Source organism: Plecotus auritus (assembly GCF_963455305.1).
Source record: "Plecotus auritus genome assembly, chromosome: 5".
Classification (NCBI taxonomy): domain Eukaryota; kingdom Metazoa; phylum Chordata; class Mammalia; order Chiroptera; family Vespertilionidae; genus Plecotus; species Plecotus auritus.
In genome coordinates this window covers 154578976-154598451 of record NC_137776.1, presented here as the reverse complement: position 1 = coordinate 154598451, position 19476 = coordinate 154578976, and the positions used below count along the sequence as shown (strand labels likewise).

Sequence of the window (19476 nt, the reverse complement as noted above, 5' to 3'; positions counted from 1 at the left end):
TTGGCTGAGCTATGCCACTTGAGTATAAGACAGGTGTCCCACTTAGAGCAGAGACTTTTAAATGTCACAGATATCCACTCTGCTACAATAAGTAAACCTCTAATTTTCAGCTTAGCACATGGCCAACAAGCTAAAAACTGTATTTCCCAGTCTCCTTGTGCTAGCATGGACAAGAGAAGACTACGTTTTAGCCAATGAGATGTAAATGTTATGTACATCTTATGGGAAGCATCTTCGGAGGCAGTTTACCATTTTTTCTTTTCTGAGGGCTGGAATATAGACAAGGTAGCTGGATTTGGAGCAGCTGTCTCTGACCTTGAGGTAGAAACGGATGAGGATGGCAGACTAATAATATAGAAGGAGCATGGAGTTGCATTACTACATAGGTCTGTGTGAAAGAAATGAACTTCTGTTTAAGCCACGGTTATTTCAGCTTTTCCATCTCTCACTGCCAAGATTCATTTTATGTTATTCATATGCAGGGGGAAACTGGAGTTTCTATTGTCAGTAACAGTGGAAGGGCCTACAGATGACCTCCCTGTCCCTGTAATAGTTTCAAATCTTAATCAGCAGCAATTCCTGCTTAAGTTCCCATTTCTGTGTTTCAGGGAATGTTAGTTCCTGCCTTCCCTGTCCCCACTTTCCTCTGAAATGTGTGTGCTCTCCCACAGAATTTTCTGCCTTATCTGCCCTCACTAGAGCAGGAATCACTGTCCATGTGAAATGCTCCCATCTGGCCAGGCCCCTCTACATTCCTTTCCTTACCACCATTATCAAGAGGTTCTTCCTGTAGGCTTTGGCCTAAAGAGGGGATACTTGACACATACTATAGGCTGGGGCCTCTGTGGTCGGATTTCTGAATGCTCTGTATTCCTGAGGGCCATTGTGTGAGTGCACGTGTGCTGTGTGTGCTGGGGTTGTGTCTAATGTCAATGTGTTTAGCAGCCAGTCGGAGTGGACGTTGGCCAAAAGAAAGCAGGTTCTGGAGTCATCCTGCTGTGGGTGGCCAGGGTGCAGGGGGATATCAAGGGCTTGAGGCAGCACCTGTTTCAACTGTTAGCAGACCTAGTTCAAATTTTTTATATTTTTGCCTTGTTAATCCTCACCTGAGGATATGTTTTCCATAGACTTTCAGAGAGAGTGGAAGGGAGGGGGAGAGACAGAGAGGGAAACATCGATGTGAGAGACTGGTTACCTCCCACATGCGCCTGGACCAGGCTGGGGATTGAGCCTGCAACCAAGGTGTGTGCCCTTGACCAGAATCAAACCTGCAACCCTTCAGTCCAAGGGCCGACGCTCTAATCACTGAGAAAGACCAGCCAGAGCTAGTTCAGTATTTTAACAAACAGTTCAGTTGTACTGTGTACACTACCTGAACATCAGCTGTGGTTGTGTGCATGTGTGTGGTGTGTGTGAGGGGGTTGGCGGGGAGAGGCTTGGGGTGCTGCGTCAGCCAGGGAAAAAGCCATGAGGGGTTGTGGGACCCTCACAAAGGCTTCTGAAGCTGGGGCATGCACCCTGGCAGTGGCAGAGGGCATAGATCTCACCTAGGTTCTTGGCCTTATTCAGACAGGAGCACTGAGCAGAGAGAGTGCTAAGGCCAGGGGCTGGCCTCTCAGAACCCTGACCTCAGAAAGGGATCTCTGGGGGGGGGGGGGGGGGGGGAACATGTGACATGGTTGAGGAGCACTGGAGCAATGGCAAGGACATCAGTTTCAGAGTATGGAGGATGGGACCAGATCCACAACCTCCTCCCCAGAGTCCCCCAAAATACTGGCCCACTTGGCTGGGTTGGGCTGGATCTTTTATTTCATGTCACATCCTCTCCACTCCCACCACTGTTCTCCAGCCTGAAGCTTCATGGCTTACAAGGTTCCTGTGGGATCAGCATTTGCCATCCTTCACGATCTGGATGTCTTGTTTGGTTTTCCTAGGATCACAGGAGACAGGGATGAGGCCACCTCCTCAGGAACTGTAATGTACCCTTCAGGGGCCTTGGCAAAGCCCATTCAGACACCCTGCTGAGCCCTACCACCCACTTAGTGTATGGTAGAGGGCAGACCCCAGGGGTGCCTGGGCATCTTTCTACAGCTTTTCCTTCTTGCATACACTCCCCTGGAAGATTTCAGCTTCCTAGGGTTTCAACCACCACAGCATACTGATGGCTGCAAATCTATCTCCAGCCCAGACTTTTGTCCTAAACTCTAGCTATATCTCCACTGGGATGTCCCAGAGGTTCAACTGTCCAGAGACATCATCACCCCACAGACCTGCTACATCTCTTTGTTCCTTACCTTGGCACATGGCACCACCAACCACCCAAGCCCACAAGTTAGAAACCAGCATGGTGTTTTTGCCTCCTCCATCATCCCTCGCATCCAATCTCACAGCTGTCACTTCTCCTCTGATATAATCCTGAGTGTTTAGTCATGACCTAAGTTAGGACTGTCCTGCTGCTCTCTTGCGCATCTGTCTAGAGCATTGTAGCTTCCAAAGACTTTCTTCTCTTCCATGATCTCACTTAGCTCTGGCCAGCTCAAGTGTCTTATTAGTGAAGACACGAGACTAAATGAGTGTTCAGATGTACCAAGGTCATATTTTGGTCCTGCCTCTCTAGACTCATTTCTTGCCTCTCTCCTGTTCTTTAAATTTTCTACTCCAGCATATCCAACTTCTTATATTTCCTCAAATATAAACTTTCCCTTCTAGATCTTTCCAAACTCATTTCTCTATTTACTAGTAGAATTACCTTCCCTTGTTTCTTCATTTTCCTAGCTAATTTCTACTTACCCCCTCAGAGCTGGGAAGTCTTCCCTTCCCTTGCCCTGTACCCATAGAACCCTGTGTACTCCCATCCAAGCCTTTAGCGTTCTATTCTGTGGTTAGCTAACCATCAACGGGGCTTCCCCCTTAGACTGACAGTATGCCCCAGAAGACCAGTGATGCTGTCTAGCTTATTATGCCCTGTTGTTTCCCCAGTGCCTAATACATAATAGGTGCTCAATAAATAATTGTTGACTGGATGAATAAATAATCAAATGAGGTCACCTAGTCAGGATCAGTGCCTTCACTCCCTACCTCCCACCAGCTGTGGTTTTCTGCTTAGAACCATGTGCATGAATTACATTTGTGCCCATTCTGTTAGGGGCAAATGTTGGGGGATTCTTCCTAGGTCAGGTGTGTGTGAAGGAGGAGGCAGGTCAAGTCTTGCTCCTTTCAGACTATCTATCTCCAGCCCAGACTTTTGTCCTAAACTCTAGCTATATCTCCACTGGGATGTCCCAAATCTATCAAATCTATCTCCAGCCGAGACTTTGCAGTAGAGATGGAACCCCACGCAAGCAAACAGAGGAAGGTGGGGAGTGGACTTACATCCGGGCTATGCAAAGATGGCATTCACTTTTATATGTGACCCCGTCAGTGCCACAGACTGGCTTGGATGTCTGGGAACAGTCTGGTGACTCTGCCATATGCTCACAGATGGGCTGTGAAAGAGAAGACGGGAGAGAGGGCACTTAGGGATTCAGAGGCAGTGGGGAGGAGCCCAGGGCTCTGCTTGGAGCCAGAGTGCATTGATCCTGCTGAGCCTGGGTTGGGGTCTCTCACTACTGGCAGGGGCTTTGATGCCAGTTTGGGGACTTCGGTAAAGGGGCTGGGCCTGCTCAGCCTGGAATTGCTATCCCGTGGAACAGGGCTCAGGAGACCACCCTGGCCACGGTGGAGCCATGGGAGTTATCTGAACAGGGGTGTAAAGGAAAACAAACGCTGGTTTTCCAGCACGGATGGGAGGGCTCCCTCCGCAGAGGGAAGGCCAGAACTGCCAGCAGCTGCCTTACCATTCTTGAGAAAACGAGCTTTTCTCCTGACACTGGCACTCCTGAAAGGCAAAACAGCAAGTATTAGGTGATGTCTGCTCTAGGCCCGAGTGCAGGGATCTGAAGACTGCTTCAGACGACCTGTTCCAGCCACTGGCCAATCTCGAATTCCTCACGGAAAGGCAGTGAGTCACCAGACTGTGGGGCTCCTAGAAAGCTGATGTGACCTTGGGTTACATGAACAGAGACAGAAAGTCTAGAATTAAGAGCAGTCCAGTCTGTTGCTTATTAGATTCCACTGGAATTATGTCCCGTGTAATAATAAAAATAACAGTCTGTGCCAAGCAAGAATACATGATCTTACTACTCTTCATACCTCTCTCATGCTGTGTAATGGAGGAAAGGAGCCAGCAGTGGGTGCTGGGGTCTGCTACCTAGAGTCCACCCGAGGGACTGACACATTTATTTCCTCAGCTGCCAAGAGTATTGGCCATTCATAGTGAGGCCCTTCCTAGGAATTACTCAGAGAATGGAGCTACCTCACTCAAGGTCACATCCCCTACCCAGGAACAGCCCACCTCCAATGACAGATTGATGCGGGTACAACAGTCCGAACCCCTCGTCACTGTCCAAAACAATGCTGAAGGGCCTCCCCAGCTCCAAGGCTCCCCATAGGCTCATTAGAGTCAACTTCCCTCTTCCCTCATGGGTGTTAGCCCTATAAACCACATGCAGATCTGAATCTTTCCTGGGGAACTGGACCAACCTACAAAGGAGGCTCAGAGGTCAAGCAACACAGCTTGTTAGGGCAGAGCTGGGATTTGCACACAGGTCTGTCACTCCCTAACCTGGCTCTTCCCACACACACAGGTGTGTTCCATGGCCCCTCAAGGTCTGGATGAGCCCTAACAGGTTTGGCTCAGTGGATAGAGCGTCGGCCTGTGGACTGAAGGGTCCCAGGTTCGATTCCGGTCAGGGGCATGTACCTTGGTTGCAGGCACATCCCCAGTAGGGGGTGTGCAGGAGGCAGCTGATCGATGTTTCTAACTCTCTATCCCTCTCCCTTCCTCTCTGTAAAAATCAATAAAATATATTTTTTTTTAAAAAAAAGGTCTGGATGAACTGCTTACAGGACCTGAGCAAATTGTGATGTGACCGGTGAGTGTGACGGGTGGATGAGACAGGAGCCATGTCTAACACCACAGGTGGAAGGAAAGCGGTTTATGTAGATTGGAAAAGGGCGGGATGCTTCCTAAAATCTCTGCATGATTGTCTTGAGGCCAAGGGAGACCTCCACGTCCTAGGGCAGAGCCTGTCTGAGCAAGGAGGCTTCAGGTTTGGGTTCCGGAATGTTCTCTCAGTGGGAGTTATGCCTCAATGACGGGGCTGTTTCCAGAAGTGGAAAGTTCTCCATCAATAGAGGTTTACAAGGCCCTGGTTTTAGCTTCGCCTGGGAATGCTATTACAAGAGAGTTCCAAGGTAGAGAGGGAAACAGGAACTGAGACAGTGACCTCTGGTGTTCTGTTCACACCTGATGTTGGGCATCAAAATGCAAATCTAGCCTTGTCACCACACTGCCCCAAACCCGCCCATGTCATAATTTCCAAAACTGGAAATTGCCAAATGTCCTGCAACAGAAGAGCAGATAGACTATGACACACACATACAGCGAGATACAGCTCAGCCATAAAAATGAGCGAACAACTGATAATGTAACAACATGGTTGAATCTCAACAACATGCTGAGCCAAAGAAGCCAGGTACAAAAGACTACATACTGTGTGGAGGGGGCACCTTGGGCCAAGGTCAAGGGCATACTGGAGGGATAAAGGCAACTTAAGTGACATGCTAGAACAGGCCAAATGAATCTATGGTGGAGTAAAGAGCAGTGGTTGCCTCTGGGAAAGGGTGGGAGTGGGGATGACTGACATGGAAATTTCTGGGTTGACAGAAATATTCTGTATTTTGTTAGGGGTCTGGGTTACACATTTATATGCACTGTCAACATTCATTGAATTTTGTGCATTCCTTGGTAACTGTTAGGGGACCAAAAAAAGCATTAAAAAAATATAAAGCCCTTCCACGGCTGCCTGTCATGATCACTAAGCTCCTTCACTTTATGTTTAGGGCACTTCATGAGCTGCTCCCAAACTTCACCCTACACACACCTCCATGTTCCTACACTCTCAGCCTACTCTTCCTAGAACAGGCTCTACTTTGGCTCATACTGTGGCCTCTGCCTGAAATGTCCTTATTACCCTTCTCCTATTGTCTCATACCTTTTTCTCAAGGCTCAGATGTACCTTCCAGAGAAGCCTTCCCTGATGTCCCCCAGGTTTTCCTGAGCAGGCCTGGATTTAGGCTTCAGTTTTAGTTTGTTGGGGCTGCTATAACAAAAATCCCACAAACTAGGTGGCTTAGAAAAAAAAAATTGGGGGAGCATTTGAGATCTTGCTCCCAGTATATACCATCAGTTTGGCTCAAATAAATTCCTATTAAAAATAAAAAACAGCCTGGCTGTTGTAGCTCAGCGGTGGAGCATTGACCCAGGAACCAAGAGACCACCAGTTTGATTCCCAGTAAGGGCACATGCCCAGGGTTGCAGGCTCGATCCCCTTGGGGGCGGGGGAAGGGCGTGCAGGAGGCAGCTGATTGATGATGTTTTTCTCTCAATGATGTTTCTGTCTCTCTATCCCTCTCTCTCTCGAAAAAATCAATTAAACATATTTTAAAAAATAATTTAAAAAATCAACACATTTATTTCTCCCAGTTCTGAATATGGGAAGTTTAAAGTCATGGTATCAGCAGATTTGGTGTCTGGTAAGAGCCTTCTTCCTGGTTCATAGCCCGTGCCTTTTTGCTATGTCCTTAGTGATGAAATGGTCTAGGCCAGTGGTCGGCAAACTCATTAGTCAACAGAGCCAAATATCAACAGTACAACGATGGAAATTTCTTTTGAGAGCCAAGTTTTTTAAACTTCTTCTAACACCATGTCTTCAAAATAGACTCGCCCAGGCCGTGGTATTTTGTGAAAGAGCCACACTCAGGGGGCCAAAGAGCCGCATGTGGCTCGCGAGTCGCGGTTTGCCGACCACTGGTCTAGGCAGCTCTCTGGGGCCTCTTTTATAAAGGGACTAATCCCATTCATGAGGGCTCTGACCTCATGACCTACTTTCTGGTCACCTTGGGAATTAGGATTTCAGCATATGAATTTGGGGGTTCACCATCATTCAGACCATAGCAGCAGCTTTCATGCCACTATGTGCTGTCCCACTGGGTCATTCCCATCTTCCTATGGGCCTGAGTTCCTTAGGACTTCTCTTGCCTCTGCCTCCGCGTGTCAATGCCCCCACACAGCGAGTGTTCAGGAATTGACCCCTAAAGTGCATTGTGGGGAAGAGTTCAAAACCCTGTGGTGTCAGAGTTTCTTCCTGGAAGATGTGAGAAGAAGTTGTATTTACCCCAGGCTTCCCTTGACTTGGGCCCAAGGTATCCCCTTCTCACTCAGCCAAGGCAGGAATCTGAAATGGGCACAAGGACTCCCTTCAGGGCAGGCCTCCTCAGAGTTCCCACTAGGGGAAGTACGTGAGGAAAGGAAGCCAGGCTGTGAGTGAGCAGGCTGTGCTGGGACAGAAGTCCCAGACCCATTCTCTGAGTCCCCAGCTGGGGACATGTCTGTGGGACTGGCCATGAGGTCAATGGCCTTGATGTCCTGCTGGGCCTTGCCCTGTAACATCATGGCTTTGTCTCCCTGCTTCCCCCTTTAGTCTTCTCAACAGCAACCAGAGTGATCCGTTTATAACATACCTGCTGAAAACTTCAGTACCTCCCATTTCACTCAGAGAAAGAGCCAAGTTCACACTGGCCTTCAAGGCCTCACCCACTAGAGTTCCTGGTTGCCTCTATTATCTCCCCTGCCATCACTCTGAACCCTGCCTCTCTCTACCCTCTAACTGCACTGGCCTCCTTGCAGTATCTCAAAGACTCCAACCTCAGGGCCGCTGCACTGCCTGTTTCCTCTGCCTGGAACCTTCTTCTTTCAGATATTCACATGGCTCACTCCCTCTCCTCCTTCAAGCTTTGGTCAAACATCAGCCTCTGAGGAAAAGCTCCCCTGATTTATCCTTACAACCCCATCCCAAACCCATCTCTCTGCCTCATATTCTAACATACTGTTTAACATACATTGCACCTATCCTGTCTATTGTTCATTCCCTCCCATTGGATTTAAAGCTCACTGGTATGTCTGAGGTCAAAAACAATGAGAACAAAGCCTTATACACAACAGATATGAGACTGCAGAGGTGCCCCAGGCTCTGAGAAGGCCCCATTCCAGCTGCATGTGTCCAATTCAGGGCAAATGCTCCCAGGAAGAGGGCTTCCATGTGCTCATACGGCTGCTCTCAGTCCCACAGCGATAGCCTGTCCGAATGGATGGAAGCTAAGAGGACCCAGGCCAGGCTTCCTTCCAGACCCACCACCTTGCAGCCAGCAGACGAGATAGGCCTGCTCCTTTCTGCCTCCCTGATCTCTAGCCCAGTGGTTACTCAGTGCAGCTTTGAACTAGGACAACCTCCTACATTACAGCTGGAGAAATGTAGGCCCAAGGGGGGAAAGGATTTTTGCAATTCTAGGCCAGAATCAGAAATTGAACCCAGATTTCCTTCCTCCTAGCCCAGGGCTTTCCCCAACATGGTGGGAGGGGTACAGGGCTTTCCCCAATGGTGGGAGGGGCAGCCTGGCCGATGTTGCTCAGTGGTTGAGCATTGACCTATGAACCACAAGGTCATGGTTCAACTCCCAGTCAGGGCACATGCCTGGGTTGCAGGCTGGATCACCAGTGTGGGTCGTGCAGGAGGCGGCCGATCAATGATTCTCTGTTATCATTGATGTTTCTATCTCTCTCTCCTTCTCTATTCCTCTTTGGAATCAATAAAAATATATATTGTTTAAAAAAATTTTAAAGTTATATGCAGAAAATTGAAGCCTCATAGAAGTGCTCCAGGCCCAGCCTCTGCCCCCACCCCAAGCTCACCTACCAATGCCAAGCCATAGAGAATCCAAGTTCTGCCCACTCACCACTGTCCACAACGAGGAGGGCAGCCAAGGCCAGGGCGACCACCCACAGACGGACGGCCATGCTGATCCTGGGCTGGTGTGGGCTTGGCTAGTGAAGCCTGGGCCAGGGGAAGGATGGGGGCCTGTTTATAGTGCTGAGCCCTCCCCTTATCTTATCTGGGGCCAGATGGAGAGGCCAGGAGTGGCACCCTGAGTTAATCTCTGCACCCTGGCATCCGGACAGGGCTTCCTCTACGCAGAGATGCTGAGCTGAGGTGGGGTGGGACTGTTGGCTATTGGGCTGGCAGATTTTCAAATTGAGGAAAAGTTTGGACAACTCACAAAGTTGATGCCAGTCTGAGGGCTGGAGCAAGAGGGAAAGGGAAATTGAAAGTAGAAAGAGAAAAATGGAGAAACCAAGTCAGAAGAGAGAGAGAGAGAGAGAGAAGAGGCAGAGAAAAGGGGCTGGAGTGCCTCTACCAACCAACTTTGTGACCTCAGAAAAGCTACTTTTAAAAACTGAGCCTCAGTTTACCCATGCACAAAATGGGGGTGATGATTCTAGCTCTGTCTCCCTCATAGGGCTGCTGTGAAGATGAGAGTGTTGATAGCAGATGGGGAAATATTTTGCAGTGTATGAAATGAGGTATAAAGGTAAACAGAAGTTTACCTTTTTTTCCTTTCTTTTTGCATCATATGAAGGCACAACTGATGGCGGGAGGCAGGGGAGGACAAAATAAAACACTATAAGGGTTTAATGCAGACAAGATTCTTTTCAAGAAAAGTCAGTATCTAAAACTACCCCATATTTATGCAATATATATGAATGAGATATTTGGTTATCTGCTTTCAAAGAATTTCTGATTTATTAAAAGAGTAACAAGCCCTGGCTGGTTTGGTTAGCGTGTCAGCCTGCATCCCAAAGGGGCGCAGATTCAATTCCTGGTCAAGAGCATGTACCTGGGTTTCAGTTTTGTTCCCTGCCCCTGGTTGAGCAGCAGAGAGGCAACCAGTTCATGTGTCTCTCTCACACCAATGTTTCCCTCTTTCTCTCTCTCCCACCCTTCTTCCCTTCTACTCTCTGAAAAGCAATGGGAAAAACATCCTCAGGTGAGGCTTAACAACAACAAAAAATGCCCAGCAGGTGTGGCTCAGTGGTTGAGGATCAGCCCAGGAACCAAGAGGTCACAATTCAAATCGCAGTCAGGGCACAGGGCACATGCCCAGGCTGGGGGCTCGATCCCCAGTGGGGCACGTTCAGGAGGCAGCTGATTGATTGATGTTTTTCTCTCATCCATGTTTCTATCTCTCTCCCTTTCTCTCTCTCTAAAAATCAATAAAAACATATTAAAAATTTTTTTTAACTCACAAAATTTATTTACATATTTGGATCAGTGATTTTCATCTCCATCTGCAGATTAGATTTCCAATGGGAGAATTTAAAACTACAGAAGCTGGACCCCACTCAAAAATATTTGAATCAAAATTTCAGCATTTAGCCCTATCCGGTTTGGCTCAGTGGATAGAGTGTCGGCCTGCGGACTAAAGGGGTCCCAGGTTCGATTCCGGTCAAGGGCATGTACTTTGGTTGAGAGCACATCCCCAGTAGGGGGTGTGCAGGAGGCAGCTGATCGATGTTTCTCTCTCATCGATGTTTCTAACTCTCTATCCCTCTCCCTTCCTCTCTGTAAAAAAATCAATAAAATATATTTTAAAAAAATTTTCAGCATTTAAAAAAACAACTTTTTATTTAGGAAGATTTCAAGCTTATAGATAAATTGTGAGAATAGTTAAATTTGTCAATGGGAAGGATTCTTGTCCAAGAAGAACCCCGTTGGCCCTGGCAGCTATGACTCAGTGCTTAGAGTGTCAGCCCACACACCAAAAGGTCTCGGGTTTGATTCTGGGTCGAGGGCACATACCTGGATTGCAGGTTCAATCCCTGGCCCCAGTCAGGGCACATGCAGGAGGCAACCGATCAATGTGTCTCTCTCACATCAATGTTTCTCTCTCTCTAAAAACAATGAAAAGAAGAAACCCTTTGGGGGTCCCAGGCAGCCTGACAGTCACCCCCACAGACCAACAGAAGCCCCAGATCTGCAGCCCAGCCCAGCCCAGCCTGAGATCCGTGACTCAGTTTCAGGATCCTCCTGCCCCTCCTAAGGAAGCTTCATGACCCTCAGGTGCCTCTGAGGCAGGTGGCAGCTATCCTTTTACTGTTTAGCCAGGCAGAGCAAATATTTAATGATAATTTCCTGTCCCAGAGCAAGAATATCATCTCATAAAGAGAGGGGAACTTTAAAGGTCATCTGTCTCTCATCTCTTACTCAGGCCTTCTTATAGCAGCCCACCAGCAAGTCATTCATCCTCTAGCGATGAGGAGCTCACTACCTACTAGTTTCAGTGTTGAATGGCTTTGAACACACAAGAGGCTGGCTTCCCTGATGTGTTGTGTAGAAGAGAAATTACGTGGTATAAGGGGAGAAAGTGACAAAGGGGAATGAGGCTGCTCTTTTAGATATTGACGCACGAGCAGAAGGAGCAAGTGCTGCAGAAACCTGTGGGAAGAGCCTGCTAAGCGGAGGAGCTGCAAACACAAAGGTCCTGGGATGGGAACAAGCTTGGCGTGGTCCAGAGGTATATATCAAGGAGCCCATTGTGGTTAGAGTCGAGTAAACAAGGAATTGAGTAGCAGGAGATGAGGGCCAGCTCATACTCGGATCCCAGCCCAGCCACCAACGTGGGTGAACTTGGGTGCATCCCTTCACCTCTGGGCCTGCACATATGCTCCCATCTGAGAAGTGAGCACACTGATATGTACCAACACCAGCCTGAGTCCCAGGGCCACTGTGAGGGCCTGGGGGAGGAGAGTGTGAGGTGAGATGTGTGTGGCTATTGGGATGCCAGGATCCTGCAAGTAGGCAGAGGCCAAGCCTTAAAAGTCATGGGCACCTACCCAAGTGCTAGGCTCAATAAAGTAAAGACAGAGGTGCTTTGAAACGGCTTGAGCAGGGGAGCAGGTGATTCCTCCATCTCCTGCCCCACATCGGAGTGAAGGCTGGGACGTGTGAGCTGGCTGAGCCAACACTTCCTAGCCTACCAGTAGCCTTCATGCTGCCTGCTAAGACCTGGACTGGTGCCCAGCTCCTCAAAGAATACAGCCCCTCCTTGATGACGACAATGCAGGATCCATTAGGTCTGAGTCACAAGACTTGCTGATAAGTGAAGGGAACAATGGCCTTGTTGTTGTTTTTTTTAAGGTGGGTGAGTTGAGCTCAAGCAGGCTTGAGTCTGCCAGATGGCACAGACAGTGTGGTCAGCTGGCCCCTGGACTACCCCTGGCCCCTCAGCCTACATCCTGTTCCACCCTTCCTCCGGCCTCAAGTGCCCCCACCTGCCTGTCCACCTGCTATGAGCAGCCCAGGTGTGGGCACCCACTCCAGGGAGGCCTGATCTAGGCACAGCCAATTCCACAGCCTGTCCTGTCCTGGACTCCTCAGCCCACCTGAGTCCAGGTCCCAGTTCTGGCCACTTCCCGCTCTGCCTGGTCCAAGGCTACAGGGACCCACGATGTCAGTGGGAGGAAAGGGCACCCCTCTACTCCTTCAAAGGGAAATATCATCTCCTTGTTTGGGATCTGACTTTAAGAAGGACTCAACGAAGGGAGCAACTGAAGTCATTCCTCCATGGGGATACCCACCCTGCCATTCAATGGACACTTATTAAACATCTACTGTTGGGTACTGGCAGTGCCAGGTCCTGGGGCCACAGAGATGAGTGAGGAACATCCCTGTACTTAAGGAGCTTGCAGTTTACAGTGGTGGGGAAGAGAAATGGACATGTGGACACTTGAACCGGTATTTATAAAATGCTGTGGTTAGAGCAGTGATAGAAATAGTGATAGAGATATTCATGGGCATTCACTCAATATAGTCAACTTAACATCAACTTACCTACCCAAAGATACCCTACCTCTCAGTTCCCCCATCTGGGTGCACAGTGCTACCATCATCCAGGTGCCCACACTTACTTTTACATTCAGGGAATCAAGTCTTACTGATTTCACCTCCTCTTCATCTCTCATATCCATCACCTCTTTTACATTTCCTCAGTCGCTGCTCTAGTTTGGCCTCCATGATCTCTCACCTTCCTTACTCATATTGTCTCCCTGCCTAAGGCCTCCCCAACTCAAATTCATCCTCCATTCCACTTCCAGAGCAATCTTTCTGCAATGCAAAAATAACCACATGATCCCTCTGCTTAATATTATTCAATTATTATTAGTCAATTCAATTACAATTATTCAATCTCTATTGACTCAAGGATGAAAAGCAAACTCCTTGGCATACAATACACATCCTCCATGACTGTGCCTTGCTGGACTCTTGAACTTTATCTCTTGCCACTTAACCCTTCACTCCATTAGATAGAACCACCCACCAGGCTTCTGTGCCTCCAAGCCTTTGCTCATGCTGCACCCTCTGCCTGGCATGCCCCTCTGTCACTTCCTTTTCGTTCTTTTCCCAGGACCTCAGCTCTCACCATTTTGGGCCCCTCATCTGTACAGACATCTATCCTAGCTGCACCTGTAATGCTCTGTGGCTTTTTCTTACTTATGTGAACATCTTCACTTTCTTAGAGAAAGAGAGTGAGAGGACATCTGATTCACCTCATATCCCCAATGCTCTGCAAAGGACCTGGCACCCGTGTATTGACTATATGGATACATCCAAGACTGAATACTTCAGGACAGCAAGGAGCCCAACTCCAGATTCTCAACTGGACTTGAGGGCTTCAGAGAGCTCTGAGGACCAGGCTTGTTTTCAGTTGGCCAAGTAGGTCCAGTTAGCGATCACTCTATGCTGTGTCCATATGGGAATAGAGGTGGCACTCTATTCCAAGGATCACATTTTTCTAGTTTTTGGCCCAAGAATCCAGCATCTCCTCCAATACCTAGATGTAGTGCTGCACTCCAAAAGTCATCCCAAGCTCATCTGCAGGGCTCAAAGACATCAGCTTTAGTACCTAACTTCTCTCTTGGTGCATGGAATTCTGGCATGATGATTATCAACTAGGAGGGAATTTTAGGCCATTCCTCATCCTAGAAGTGACATGAGATTATGAGAGACCTGGTATTCTGGGCCATGTGTCATCCAAGCAATTCTGTTCATAGGCATAGCTCAGAGCTCATATGAAAAAACTTATAACAAAGGCTCATGAGACACTGTTTCTCCCCTTCCAGAGCTCTGAGGGTCTTTAAAAAGACAGCGAAAGGTTATTATGGCCAGGCATGATGTGACACCACCCCAAACTTTTAATTCTGATAGGGTCCATGGATTGCAAGCAACAGAAACACAGTCTTGCCAATTTAAGCAGAATAGGAATTTTCCAGAAGAGTATGTGGTTGTTTTAGGTTGGACTCAGGAGGGTTATTAGATTCCAAGTAATTTTCTGGGAGATGATTCCAGTACGTTGTGGTAGGGGAATGAGGTAAGCAAGTCAGGGAAGGGAAGGAAACCAATAATATGCATTACTGAAGTTACCATTGTGGGAAACCGGGCCTCAGTCCTACCAAGGATGGCCAGAAAACTGTTTGGAACACATCTCAGTTATCCCACAAGGGGTGAGGGAGCTAGGGTATATATCCACCAATTTCCATCAGTCACTGGTAGAGCTGCTGGAGGGAGGTCCTTAACTCCCTGCACTACTGGCCTGCTTCTCTGCTATTCCTAGGCATCCAGAGAAAGTCCTCAGCCAAATGACTGCAGGGGCTGTGGGTGGAAAAGCAGGTATGCATAGGAATGGTGAGTGCCAAGGAGATATTGGGGGCGGAGGGCGGACACTAACAGTACCTACTACCAGAGCTGCACAAAAAATTAGATGAAAATCCAAAGAACTAGGCCCAAGAAAGAATTGTGCCCCCAAAGCATAGCAAGAGGCATGTGTCTACTTTCTGAGCATCACAAATATTTAGCAAGTGCAGGGAAGGTAATACATTTTGATGGACAGCCCCACAAGGATTGTATTCCATGGGGAGGATAGGTCTCCGTAGCACACTTTGGGATCCTGTTACCAGAAGAAGAGAAAATGTTGCTGGTCATACACTAGCCACAGATATCACAAAATCTTCCCCATATGGGAATCCCTCACCTATTGGATGAATTTACTCACGGGAGCCCAGGGCTTCCTAAGCTGGATCAATTAGGGACCCACGAAGTTGCCTAGATACACAGGAGTGCTACACAGAATAACAGTGCCCAGGCTCATGTGGGTTAGTTAGAATGCTGAGTGCTCCTCAGGCCTGTGCAGTGCCTTAGGAGTCAGTGAGGAGGCAGTGGGGCCATCAGAGTCTGGGCTGTGGAGTCTGGAGACTTTGCCTGTGGGATCTTCCTTTCTTTCTTTCTTCCTTCCTTCCTTCCTTCCTTCCTTCCTTCCTTCCTTCCTTCCTTCCTTCCTTCCTTCCTTTCTTTCTTTCTTTCTTTCTTTCTTTCTTTCTTTCTTAAATATATTTTATTGATTTTTTACAGAGAGGAAGGGAGAGGGATAGACAGTCAGAAACATCAGTGAGAGAGAAACGTCGATCAGCTGCCTCCTGCACACCCCGCACTGGGGATGTGTCCGCAACAAAGGTACATGCCCTTGACCAGAACCGAACCTGGGACCCTTCAGTCTGCAGGCCGACGCTCTATCCACTGAGCCAAACCGGTTAGGGCGGGATCTTTTTTTAAAAAATATATTTTTATTGATTTCACAGAGGAAGGGAGAGGGAGAGAGAAATATCAATGATGAGAATCATTGATCGGCTGCTTCCTGCACGCCCCCCACTGGGGACAGAGCCCGCAACCCGGGCATGTGCCCTTGACCAGAATTAAACCTGGGACCCTTCAGTCCACAAGCCAATGTCTAGCCACTGAGCCAAACAGGGTAGGGCTGCCTGTGGGTTCTTGATCAAGTCATTTCACCTCTGAGCTTCAGGTGCCCGCCTGTGATCAGGGCTACCACATGTGGTTGTGTGGAATGTGCTCATCTCCAGGGGATGCAGTTCATGGCCGTCATACATAATTGGCACGGTAGTGTTGTTAGTTGGAGTGGTGGCAGGTAGGGAATCCAGCATCCTTAGTGGCAACCTCCATAGGCCATGCAACATGCTCACAGGATCCTGGAGTGTGCTGAGAGCCCCAGAGCCTTATTCGCAATCCCCCACTCCCACGTGTCTCTTTGGAGGCCGCTATCACACTCTCCTGAGGTTTCGTTCAGTCCCAGATGTATTCACACAGTCTCCAGCTACAGACAGGCTTACTACACTCAGTCCCATTGCAGCAAGCTTACATCATCCTAACTTTGTGGACTTAAACACTTGAGGGAGCTTCTCCACAGCCTCCTTCAGTGTACAAAAAAACCCAAGGGGAGACTCTGACTGAATAGGGTAAGTCATGTGCTCATCTCTTGGACCCATCAATGTGGCCAGAGGATTGGCCTTTTATGATTGGCCAGGCTGAGGTACATGTACCTTGTTGCCAAAGCAGCAGGTTAAAGCAGTTAGTGACTGTGTGGCCTGACAAAAGGTAGGATTTAAGAGCCCCAAATCTAAAGTCTTCAGTGCAGGTCCTCAGAGTCCTGGAACGTCTTTCCTCCCCTCTGTGTCCAGTGTGCCCCTGGTAGAGGTGCACACCTTCTGGAGGCAGTGTGTTCACTCCCAGCCAGGAGCTGTCAGTAGCCAATGGTGTGGGTCCAGACAAGTGAGGGAGGGTTCGGTTCTCAGGCTCAAAGGCACTTGCTAAATATTTGCTATGCTCAGTGTTGTTGTTATCCCCCTTTATAAAAGAGAGAACTAGCCCCCAGATAGATTTAGGATTTACCCAAGGTCACACAGCTGGTAAGAGTCTTTTTTTATAACAGGCAAAGCTTATTTTTAGTGACATAAACGAATCAGTGGTTACTTCTAGGTTAGCGTTTGGGAGGCTTTCCTGGAAAGGGCAGAAGGTGATGAAAATGTTCTATATATTATTCAGAGTGATAATTACACTGATGCATATAATTGTCAAAATTCATCAAATTCAATATTTAAGGTCTGTGCATTTCATAGTATGTAGTTATTTTAAAAACTGAATAACACGTCAACTTTAAATTGCTACCACCAGGTGGCAGTGGTGCCTAATGCCCAAGAGACTGTAGTTTGTGCCATGACTAAGATTCCTGAGTGTTCTTGAAAGCTTGACGCATTGTTTTGTGGGCATGTATTTTTAATTTCAATCAATTGTATTATGCTGGCGATCTCTTTCTGTTCCTTACTCCCCCCTTCCCATTCACCTTTGTCTTTTAAAGATCTATTTACAATGCTATGTGGATATCTACTTCACTGCTCATTACTGGGATAGAATAGTCCAGGGATGAGTGCCTCCAACCATCACAAATAACCATAGATAAAATAACCTCTTACGTGTCTCTTTATGGACCTGTGCAAAAATTTCTCTAATTATATGGCCAGGAGTGGATCCTTCCTACCTCTATTCATACTTATCTATTTGAACTTTAAAAAACCCTTTCACTTAATAAATTTCTCCCACATGTCTTGTGCTAAAACAGCTGAATCAAAGCAATAACTAAAATTTTTAAATTAAAGGAAATATTTGCTGTGAGTCCTTTTATCCTCTAGGTCTCCTTGCAAAAGGTAGTGTTATTTATGATGTGGTTTAAATTTACAAAATAGTGTTGTTGACAAAGATTTGGACCTCCAAATTGATAATCATGGCTTTTATTCTACTGAATAAATGTCTCCCAATTCTTTGTGATAAGAAGGCTAAATTTAAGCAAAACCATAAATTTTATTATTTATTTATTTTTATATTTATTTATTTATTTTTATTTTAGCAAAATAGTTTATCCTAAGATATACCTCCAATGATACACAGTTTGGGTGCCAAACTTTCTGAGAACAATAAAATCAACTTGCAAACACTCAGTCTAGAATGAACCTGATTAATAATTAATGAACGACTATGTGACATTAGAGTCTTATGGCCTGGGAAGATGGTCATTAGGGAATTGAGTTATTTTATTTTTATTTATTTCTTTTTCTATTACAGTTTTTTAAAATAAATCTTTATTGTTCAGATTATTACAATTGTTCCTCTTTTTTCCCCCCATAGCTCCCCTCCACCCAGTTTCCACCCCACCCTCTGCCCTTACCGCCCCCCCCAACTGTCCTCATCCATAGGTGTATGATTTTTGTCCAGTCTCTTCCCGAACCCCCCCCCACACCCTTTTCCCCCAGAGAATTGTCAGTCCACTCCCTTTCTATGTCTTTGATTCTATTATATTCACCAGTTTATTCTGTTCATCAGATTTTTTATTCACTTGATTTTTAGATTCACTTGTTGATAAAAACCCTAAATTTTAAATTAAAGGTGCTGTTTTAGGACAACTTTTGATGCAAACTTTCTAAACAATGGCACTACTGACATTCCACTCTCTCTAAAAACCAATGGGAAAAATCTCCTTGGGTCAGGATTAAGAACAACACCAAAAAATCTAGCATTTCCTAGATTAAGTGACTCCCGAGTCTTCCCACCCCTCCCCACATCATTTAACAAATATCTATTAATACCCAGAAGTGGTATCCCAATTAACACAGCTTGGGAAATGTTGTCTTAGCTATTAACAACATTTCCCAAGCTGTGTTCGTTGCCTTCAAAATTCAGTAATGTTTTTATTCATTTATTCAAAAAATATGGTTGAGCATCCATTATGCTAGGTATTAGGGCTACGAAGATTATTTATCCCAGCAACTCCCAGGCTAGCAGGGGGGTGGATGAATCAGCAGCTATGTCAAGGTCTCAGTCAGGTGTTAAGGATACATGGAACCAAGTGATTAATTCTGACACTGCACTTCTGATCATCTTCGCAGATAAAGCAGGACCTCACCAAGCCTAGAATATAAGACTGGGACCCTTACGTCATTGCCATGTCAGGAACTTGTTAGAAAGGAAGAATCTCGGGCTCCACCTTAGAACTACCAGGTCAGAACCTGTGCTGTAACAAGATCCCAAGGTGATCTTCATGTGAGATCTCTATTTGAGAAGCACGGCCTTAGAATGAACATTCTTTCTGACGGGAATGTAAACAGAAGCAAAATGCATTTTTGTGTGGTGATTTGGCCAAAGGCTGACTTATTTTCCTCCAGCCTAGGCCATGCAGAGAGAATGGAAAGGGAAGACTGGTGTCTCCTCTCGTAGCCCTCACGTAGGAATGACTGATTCACCAGGTAAGCCTGCAGGTATGTCATGAGGGAGCAAGGACAGACCTGTCATCCTTCCTACCTAGATGTCCGTCATGACTGAGTAAATGTAATGGGTATGCCTGGGAAGGAGGAGATGAACAGGGTTCAGAGGGGAAAGGGATATTCTGCTCTGGACTAGACAAGGGGGATATGTCATATCTGCTCTGCACTGGGCAAGTTGCCAGCCACAGGGCCCCAGAGCCCAGGAGTCAGGGCTCCGTATGGAAAGCTTTTAGTTTCTTCCGCTTGATCCTCAGCACTGTACAGGGAGAGTTCATGGCAGCCCGGCCCATCAGGAAGTAAAGACATTCAGGGTGAGTGAG

General features: G+C 47.2%; 1 protein-coding gene across 1 annotated transcript; it reads right to left on the bottom strand.

Moving 5' to 3' along the window:
• Positions 1 to 1753: 1753 nt before the first annotated feature.
• SPINK4 (serine peptidase inhibitor Kazal type 4) lies at positions 1754 to 8956 on the bottom strand (the record flags this gene model as incomplete). Its single annotated transcript, XM_080668304.1, has 4 exons — positions 1754 to 1930; positions 3373 to 3485; positions 3837 to 3877; positions 8896 to 8956. 4 exons carry the CDS (start codon positions 8954 to 8956, stop codon positions 1885 to 1887), a joined length of 261 nt encoding a protein of 86 aa, XP_080524430.1. The 3' UTR covers positions 1754 to 1884.
• Between the last annotated feature and the right edge of the window lie 10520 nt (positions 8957 to 19476).